Source organism: Pocillopora damicornis, chromosome 8 (assembly GCF_964200805.1).
Source record: "Pocillopora damicornis chromosome 8, jaPocDami1.2, whole genome shotgun sequence".
Classification (NCBI taxonomy): domain Eukaryota; kingdom Metazoa; phylum Cnidaria; class Anthozoa; order Scleractinia; family Pocilloporidae; genus Pocillopora; species Pocillopora damicornis.
Genome location: NC_142677.1, coordinates 21,766,638 through 21,775,558, shown reverse-complemented (window position 1 = coordinate 21,775,558; position 8,921 = coordinate 21,766,638). Strand labels below are relative to the sequence as shown.

The 8,921-nt window shown below is 38.3% G+C and overlaps 2 protein-coding genes and 1 long non-coding RNA gene across 3 annotated transcripts in view; 1 reads left to right on the top strand and 2 right to left on the bottom strand.

The window, feature by feature from the left end:
- Nucleotides 1–1,095: 1,095 nt before the first annotated feature.
- Nucleotides 1,096–4,456, bottom strand: LOC149041815 (lanC-like protein 3). Its single transcript, XM_089214904.1, has 5 exons — nucleotides 4,123–4,456; nucleotides 3,673–3,787; nucleotides 3,031–3,315; nucleotides 2,258–2,602; nucleotides 1,096–1,609 (listed from the first exon to the last, which is right to left on the bottom strand). Exons 1-5 carry the CDS (start codon nucleotides 4,384–4,386, stop codon nucleotides 1,383–1,385), a joined length of 1,236 nt encoding a protein of 411 aa, XP_089071030.1. The 5' UTR covers nucleotides 4,387–4,456; the 3' UTR covers nucleotides 1,096–1,382.
- A 49-nt stretch (nucleotides 4,457–4,505) lies between these two features.
- Nucleotides 4,506–5,571, top strand: LOC149041814 (uncharacterized). The gene is made up of 3 exons (XR_016189292.1): nucleotides 4,506–4,720; nucleotides 4,823–4,888; nucleotides 5,540–5,571. It is a non-coding gene; the product is annotated as an uncharacterized LOC149041814 (long non-coding RNA).
- Nucleotides 5,572–5,673: 102 nt separating this feature from the next.
- Nucleotides 5,674–8,921, bottom strand: part of LOC113678925 (lanC-like protein 3) — a 3,383-nt gene continuing 135 nt past the window's right edge. The window contains exons 1-5 of the mRNA XM_027195843.2: nucleotides 8,733–8,921; nucleotides 8,292–8,406; nucleotides 7,658–7,942; nucleotides 6,891–7,235; nucleotides 5,674–6,545 (exon numbers count right to left, since the gene is read on the bottom strand). The exon at nucleotides 8,733–8,921 is cut by the window's right edge and continues 135 nt beyond it. Coding sequence (XP_027051644.2) covers nucleotides 6,319–6,545; nucleotides 6,891–7,235; nucleotides 7,658–7,942; nucleotides 8,292–8,406; nucleotides 8,733–8,921 — 1,161 coding nt within the window. The 3' untranslated portion in view covers nucleotides 5,674–6,318. The remainder of the gene's footprint in view (nucleotides 6,546–6,890; nucleotides 7,236–7,657; nucleotides 7,943–8,291; nucleotides 8,407–8,732) is intronic.

The following is an 8,921-nucleotide window of genomic DNA, read 5'->3' as shown; positions in this document are numbered from 1 at the left end:
GTTCTATTTTATGATAAAAATTGAGTTAAAGATAACATGAAATCCTCCCCTTCGTGGCTTTTATGAGCTGGAACAACAGCAGCTTCTAAGTTCGGCTTTACTCTACGTAACTGTCCTCAGATGCACAGCAGGTTGGTCACGCAATCATCGCGTGCCAGCAATCCTACTCAGCACAACAGGAACATGCTGATTTCATGGCCAAGGTCTGAGACGGTTTAATGGCCAGAATACTATTTTTAGCAATTTGTGTTCCCGACGTGTTCGCCTCGGTACCGTGTATAGATAAACGATTTTTCTATTCATGGTGCGTGCTCTGCAGTCTATGACAGTGCTTCTGGCTATTCGCTGTAGTGTAGAGATTTCAGGTGATTAATGGAAACGCAAAATGCTGGAACTACACTATACTTCGCTTAAGTTAATCAACCTCTTCTTGTTCTACACCATATCAACCACTTAGAAATACAAAAGCAAGCATCTTCAGACCGTGATGATTGATCAAATGGTTAAAACGCAAGTAGCAGATTTACTTCGTTTCTAGCAGGAGGTGGTTTATAACGCTAACGCAAGTTTAAGCAGGGTGCCGGATAAACCGTAAAAGTTTGTACGCGTTCGGCGGTTTTCCAATTACCGAAAACGTGTCACAGTTATGGTATTTTTGCGTGCTTTGCAGTTAAGAACTCCCACAAATCATCTGAGCCAAGTGGGCGGGCTAATTGTTCAGGTCAACATCGCCAATATCGCCTCTCATTTTGATGTATCTTTACGGGGACTTTGTTGTGTTCACGACTTCCGAATCTCACTTTGAAGCAAAGCGGTAACGGCAGACCACCTAGCGTGGCACGCGTTTTTACTTATCTTTTTACATATATCTGTTTGCTTATTTTTCGATTTCTTTATATGATATTCTATATCTCTGAGTGTGCAAAGCTAAGATGATCCACAGCGGAGGGAGAGACAGGTTCTCTGCCTAGAGGTGGGTGTAACTGTTTTCGTTGTGTTCTACGTAAACAGGCTATGACTGGCAAGTGGAAAGAGGGAGCCACGAAAAAATTAATTTGCTGATCTCAAGCGCACATGATTTGGACTCTGAAGAAATTCATGGATAAGGTCTATTTTAAGCAACCCGATCATAACTCTCTAAATTTTAAATTTTACAATATTTTTAAACCATTTCCTTGCCGCTTTAGATCCAAGAGCAAAACCAAAGTAAAACTGCTGCTTAAGTAGGTTTCTAAAAACGAGTCAGATTTGCAAATTTCTGTGCTCAAACTATACTGCAGCTCGGAAAATCTCTCTTTCCTTATTATCATTTGTCATTTAACTGGAAATCTCTAAGGCCCCTCAATCCTTATATAAGACAATGTATTTCAAATAGTCAATCACTAGAAGACTTCAAAGAATGGAAAAACCGCCTCGGAAGGATTTAAAAGATTGGCGTAAAAGCACACAGTTCCAGCCAATCCTTCATATAAGCTGAATGGTGAGTCCGGGGTTCTTGCTCCCTTTTGAAACTCTTCTGTCTGCATAAATTCCGAGAACTTCTGCGCACGATAAAGGTATTGGTCTTCTTTGGTCAGACGATAGAGCAGTAAGAAAACGTATCCACTCCCTAAAAAAGAAAGAAAAGAGACATAAATTTCACCTTGTTTCTGCCACAATTACAAAGCAGTTATATATGTATATAAGCTTGCGGGCTGTATTCCGTGCGCTAGGGGCGTTCGAATTTCGTTGAGGCCGTCACTTTTTCCGTTTCCTCTCCTCTTAGAAAAATTGGTGATTTCGTAGTGCTGATCTTTTTGTCAATATAAGTAATCAAATGTCACAGTTCCTGTTCAATAGGTCTCCTGAAGTAGTTCCCCACACCAGGGTCCTTCAAGCAAGCATTTCCAATTTTGGGTTGGGCTTTGGCTCAAATAAGGCATTACTGCTTATCACTAATTGCTTTCTTACTTTCAGAGTGCACTGTAACAAGACTTGGATCAATATCAGTATCTGAGCAACTGCCCACCTACCCCTCCCCTAACCCAACAACAGTCAATTGATGACAAGTTAGGGTTAATGTTGGGTTAGGGGAGGGGTAGGTGGGCAGTTGTCCAGATACTGATATTGATCCCAAGACTCCAATTCAAAAAGCAAATTAATACAAATGCTGTGCTGATGTATTGGAAAATAACATAGGATAGACTGTTCTCCTATTTTGAATGAAAAAAGGAAGAGATGTGAACTGTAAGATAGATATTTAACAATGATGCATTACCTGCCACACCATGACATATCCCTGGCCCTTTGCGTAACAATCCCTTCTGCCAGGTAAGATCAGCACACCTCCTCATGGCCTGCAAGTATTTATCATCTTTCCAGGTAAGATAAGCTTTGGCCAAAAGATAAACAACCCCTGGAGCACCATGGCACCAATGTACCAGCTCATCTTCTTGGTGACTGACCTCTCTAGGAACAGGTGGGTAGTTTCCATTAGAACATTCACATGCGAGCACGTAGTCGACAGCTTGATGAATGAGAGATTCAACATCTTTTCTTTTGCTAAAATGTTCTGGGAAACTAAGCAGCATTTGTAAAATGGATGAAAGTCCATGACCTGCTCCTGAATAGAAATTTGAAAAAAAAAAAAAAATTACCTTTGGATAATTCCTCTGACAACTCTCAACAGGTCATAAAACAATACTTAAACTCTTTGAAGTCATACAAAGGTCTTCCATCATGTACAAAATAATAAACAATAAGTTAGATTAAAAATTAGTAGATAAAAAATTAATCAATTTGATCAAACAGTAGTAAATAGAGGATTTTCCACATTTTTTGTTCTTGATAACATCATAACAAACTGTCCTAGAGAAAGAGGGGTCAGCAACTTTGTGGTACTTATCTATTGTGTTTGATACCTGTTACAAATTGTCTAGCCTACCCTCTCTTACATTGTTGGGACATTAATCATTGCCAAAATGTAAGAGGCATGATGCCAGGCTTAATTTTATTAAATTTTCCAAAAGACTGAAACCCTCAGCATAATACCTAAGTACTCTGTCCTGTAGTATGAGTACATGAGTGGGCTTTGTGACTGGTGACTCTGTGAATATTGTCGCCCAGACTCTATAATGGCATCAAACAAGGGTCTGGTGACTTCTGGAGGTACCACAGTCCTGCCAAGCTTTTTGTTCAAGAGAAGTGACCCACATAAGTAACCAGCTCTACCAACAAACAGTTCATCAGAACCAGGACGAAAGAAATTCAGTGGCTGGCAGATTTTAGCCATCTCCAGATAATTCTGGATACACTGTTCTGTTTCTTGCTGACACCCTGCAACAACATGTTACTGTATAAGCACCATCCAAGTCCAAATATCATCCCTCCTTTTACCCAAAATTTGACTCAAGTGCTAAGGCACTTATGCCAAATTTTGGAGGGAAATGTTGTATCAAGAAAAAAATAAATTCCTAACAACAACCAAAAAGCAAAATGACAGCAACAACAACAACAATAACAAAAGAATACAAAAATATAATTGTGAAAATGCACACTGCTAGCAACCTCTTTTAATCAAGGCCACATGCATACCTCTTCCACATAACACTTACTTGCGTTTTATAAATTGTGTATTAATTAACATGATCATGAATGTAGTAAATATTTCATTTTCATAGAGCTAATACAAACCCAAAGCATTGAAAACTAGTGCTGATGCTGCATAAATCCCTGCATGTCCTAGGAGAAATGATGCCCCAATACCATCATCATAGGGAGACGTTGTTGATACCTCTTCTAGACTAACCTTAAAAGAAATAAAGGAAAAGAAAGATTGGTTTTAACGTTCGATATTTATACGGTTTGTTAAATTGATGATTATAGTATCCAAATTTTAAAGTGCGTTAGCTTAAGCTGTGTAAAGGGTTATCTGTTTTTTAGTTTGCTTTTTTCTTTTTTCAGAGATAATTATTTCAACGGTCTAGTTTCTTTTGCATTATCCTCGCTTCAGTTATCAGTTTAGCACCCTGTCAAACGGAACCTCAGTATAAAATATCTAGCGCGCATATAAATTTAAAACCGTCCTGCGACAACTTTTCGAGCACAACTCAAGTTGATTGTTCTGAGAGTTTGCAAACGGACCTTCATGTACTCCAAGGCTTTTCCAAGGCATTGTTCACGAATGTTCAAAAACTCTGTGCACTCCGCTACAGAGAAGAAAGCGTAGCCTATACCACCAGCTCCTACATAAAGACCGCCATCTCGGCTTGCTCTCTGCGGAGGACTTTTCTCTACGATCAGTTGCAAGACCCTTTTCACTAGATCTCTTAAATATTCAACATTGGATAACGTCCCTGAAAATTGCTGGTACTGATTCACAAAGTAACGCGAACGGCTCCGAATCATTTTCTATATTTTGGGGACTTCTCTCAAATTTTAAAGTTCGAGCACCACTGTTGTTTTTGAAACACCTCATTACAGTTACACGATTGCAAAAGGTCTCATAAATAAACAGCTGTTGGAACAGAACGCGGGAGCGTCAACAAGCAAACAATGAAATTTGATAAATTTTCTGGTTGTCACAGTGCATTGGACGCGCTCGTTTGGGTGTCTTTGCGGCAAAAATGTGATTCGCTTTGAACCAACGCTGAAGGGGAACAACTTCCGTGGAAATAAAATGCCTGAGCTAACGGATCAACAGCTGAAGGATCGTGTGCAGAAGTTGGAAAATTTGTTGAGGGTAAAAAACGCTTCCACTTCATACACGAGCCCACACAATCTGCACAACTTGCTTTATTCTATCGTTTGTTATAACTATGCTAAATTGAAACCATGTTTACAGGCACGAGAGGAGCGAATTGTTGCCCTTGAGACCGAAAATGCCATGCTTTATCTTAAACTAGCACAGGTAAATTATATGCAGCAAGATTACTGATCGTTTAATTGGTAGAGGCAAAACACATAGACTTTTGTACATGCATACAATCAAAGATCAAACGTTTAATTTAACAAGCTATTAAACTAATGATGCATGAATTATTTAAATCATTCATGATATTACCTCAACAGTAACAATGCATATCTTTTGTCGAAAAACGAAAAAGACAATTGATGGTTTTGAAAAGTGAATTAAGAAGTGTTCTCGGGCAAAAGACTGAACATGTGATATTGGCCTTTATGTGACACAAATGTTGATGATTAATCGAATTTGCATTTTGAAAAGATGGTGTCTTGTGTGAGTTCTTTTGGAGGCTGCCAATAAAGAGATTTAAATTATAGAATTGGAGTAACTGATAACACACCATGTAAGCTATGTTGCCTAAATCTGAAACCTAGCCATTAAGCCCTTCGGACCCACACTCATGTATTCAGTTACTAGTCAAGTCAAGAAGACACTCATTCTTTCATTACTTCCATATTTTGCACTTTATGTATAGATCAACTCTTTTTACCTTATTAACCATTCATCTTAGTTCACGAGAGTACACGTATGTACTTTGACAATGCTCAGTAGCAATTATTTCACTTGTCCTTGCTCATGGTTAACAACAATTCACAGAAGTGGTAGTGGCCATATTGACTGAGCTGCTAAGTGACAGGGTAAATATCCACGACAAGCCACTGCCACTGAGGTGAAGAGCTGCTTTAGTTTATACTTATTAAAAGGGGTAAGATAATATGACACCAAGAAGATGATTTAACTCATTTTTACTTGCAACAATTACAATGGTTTTGAGTGCAAGTTACTCAGAGGTGTGTAGTATAGGATATTCTAAGTTTGAGTAGCCAATCAGAGCACACCTTCAAGGCTATCCACTGTTTTAGTATGTACTAGTATATGACAGCCATTCATTTTTCTTCTATAGTAATCAATAAAACACATTTGAATGGCCACCTTTTCTCTCCCACATTATATACCAGGCATTTATTTTTGTCACACTGAATTATTGCATAAAAAGTTGAATTAAGTTAGGGTGCTTATTTTGTGTGTAATCATTTGTTTTTCTTCATTTGCTGATCTCAAGCGCACATGATTTGGACTCTGAAGAAATTCATGGATAAGGTCTATTTTAAGCAACCCGATCATAACTCTCTAAATTTTAAATTTTATGATATTTTTAAACCATTTCCTTGCCGCTTTAGATCCAAGAGCAAAACCAAAGTAAAACTGCTGCTTGAGTGGGTTTCTAAAAACGAGTCAGATTTGCAAATTTCTGTGCTCAAACTACACTGCAGCTCGGAAAATATCTTTTTCCTTATTATCATTTGTCATTTAACTGGAAATCTCTAAGGCCCCTCAATCCTTATATAAGACAATGTATTTCAAATAGTCAATCACTAGAAGACTTCAAAGAATGGAAAAACCGCCTCGGAAGGATTTAAAAGATTGGCATAAAAGCACACAGTTCCAGCCAATCCTTCATATAAGCTGAATGGTGCGTCCGGAGTTATTGCTTCCTCTTGAAACTCTTCTGTCTGCATAAATTCCGAGAACTTCTGCGCAAAATACAGGTATTCGTCTTCTTTGGTTAGACGATAGAGCAATAAGAAGACGTATCCATTCCCTAAAAAAGAAAGGAAAGAGACATAAATTTCACCTTGTTTCTTCCACAATTACAAAGCAGTTATATATATGAGCTTGTGGGCTGTATTCTGTACGGTAGGGGCGTTCGAATTTCGTTGAGGCCGTCACTTTTTTCCGTTTCCTCTCCTCTTAGAAAAATTGGTGATTGATGACAAGTTAGGGTTAATGTTGGGTTAGGGGAGGGGTAGGTGGCAGTTGCCCAGATACTGATATTGATCCCAAGACTCCACTTGGAAAATAACATAGGATTGACTGTTCTCCTGTTCTGAATGAAAAAAGGAAGAGATGTGAACTGTAAGATAGATATTTAACAATGATGCATTACCTGCCACACCATGACATATCCCTGGCCCTTTGCGTAACAATCCCTTATACCAAATAAGATTAGCACTCCTCCTCATGGCCTGCAAGTATTTCTCATCTTTCCAGGTAAGATAAGCTTTGGCCAAAAGATAAACAACCCCTGGAGTACCATGGCACCAATGTAACAGCCTATCTTCTCGGTGACGGACCTCTCCAGGAACATTTGGGTAGTTTCCATTAAAAAATTCACATGCAAGCACGTAGTCAACAGCTTTATGAATGAGAGATTCAACATCTTTTCTTTCGCTAAAATGTTCTGGGAAACTAAGCAGCATTTGTAAAATGGATGAAAGTCCATGACCTGCCCCTGAATAGAAATTTGAAAAAAAAAAATTACCTTTGGATAATTCCTCTGACAACTCTCAACAGGTCATGAAACAATATTTAAACTCTTTGAAGTCATACAAAGGTCTTCCATCATGTACAAAATAATAAACAATAAGTTAGATTAAAAATTAGCAGATAAAAAATTAATCAATTTGATCAAACAGTAGTAAATAGAGGATTTTCCACATTTTTTGTTCTTGATAACATCATAATAAACTGTCCTAGAGAAAGAGGGGTCAGCAACTTTGTGGTACTTATCTATTGTGTTTGATACCTGTTACAATGTCTAGCCTACCCTCTCTTACATTGTTGGGACATTAATTATTGCCAAAATGTAACAGGCATGATGCCATGCTTAATTTTATTAAATTTTCCAAAAGACTGAAACCCTCAGCATAATACCTAAGTACTCATTCCCGTAGTATGAGTACATGAGTGGGCTTTTTGACTGGTGACTCTGTGAATACTGTCGCCCAGACTCTATGATGGCATCAAACAAGGGTCTGGTGACTTCTGGAGGTACCACAGTCCTGCCAAGCTTTTTGTTCAAGAGAAGTGACCCACATAAGTAACCAGCTCTACCAACAAACAGTTCATCAGAACCATGACTAAAGAAATTCAGTGGCTGGCAGATTTTAGCCATCTCCAGATAAGTCTGGATACACCGTTCTGTTTCTTGCTGATACCCTGCAACAACATGTTACCGTATAAGCACCCTCCAAGTCCAAATATCATCCCTCCTTTTACCCAAAATTTGACCCAAGTGCTAAGGCACTTATGCCAAATTTTGGAGGGAAAAATAAATTCCTAACAACAACCAAAAAGCAAAATGACAGCAACAACAACAACAACAACAACAATAACAAAAGAATACAAAAATATAATTGTGAAAATGCACACTGTTAGCAACCTCTTTTAATCAAGGCCACATGCATACCTCTTCCACATAACACTTACTTGCGTTTTATAAATTTTGTATTAATTAACATGATCATGAATGTAGTAAATATTTCATTTTCATAGAGCTAATACAAACCCAAAGCATTGAAAACTAGTGCTGATGCTGCATAAATCCCTGCATGTCCTAGGAGAAATGATGCCCCAATACCATCATCAGAGGGAGACGTTGTTGATGCCTCTTCTAGACTAACCTTAAAAGAAAAGAAAGATTGGTTTTAACGTTCGATATTTATACGGTTTGTTAAATTGATGATTATAGTATCCAAATTTTAAAGTGCGTTATCTTAAGCTGTGTAAAGGATTATCTGTTTTTTAGTTTGCTTTTTTCTTTTTTCAGAGATAATTATTTCAACGGTCTCGTTGCTTTTGCATTATCCTCGCTTCAGTTATCAGTTTAGCACCCTGTCAAACGGAACCTCAGTATAAAATATCTAGCGCGCATATAAATTTAAAACCGTCCTGCGACAACTTTTCGAGCACAACTCAAGTTGATTGTTCTGAGAGTTTGCAAACGGACCTTCATGTACTCCAAGGCTTTTCCAAGGCATTGTTCACGAATGTCCAAAAACTCTGTGCACTCCGCTACAGAGAAGAAAGCGTAGCCTATACCACCAGCTCCTACATAAAGACCGCCATCTCGGCTTACTCTCTGCGGAGGACTTTTCTCTTCGATCTGTTGCAAGACCCTTTTCACTAGATCTCTTAA

What these genes read in the sequence shown, in the direction of transcription:
- LOC149041815 (XM_089214904.1), bottom strand. Translation starts at nt 4,386, where the DNA reads ATGATTCGGAGCCGTTCGCGTTACTTTGTGAATCAGTACCAGCAATTT. An exon ending in ACTAGTTTTCAATGCTTTGG is followed by an intron (nt 3,316 to 3,672) that starts GTTTGTATTAGC and finishes ATGTTGTTGCAG; the next exon opens with GGTGTCAGCAAGAAACAGAA. An exon ending in GATATGTCATGGTGTGGCAG is followed by an intron (nt 1,610 to 2,257) that starts GTAATGCATCAT and finishes TTTCTTTTTTAG; the next exon opens with GGAGTGGATACGTTTTCTTA.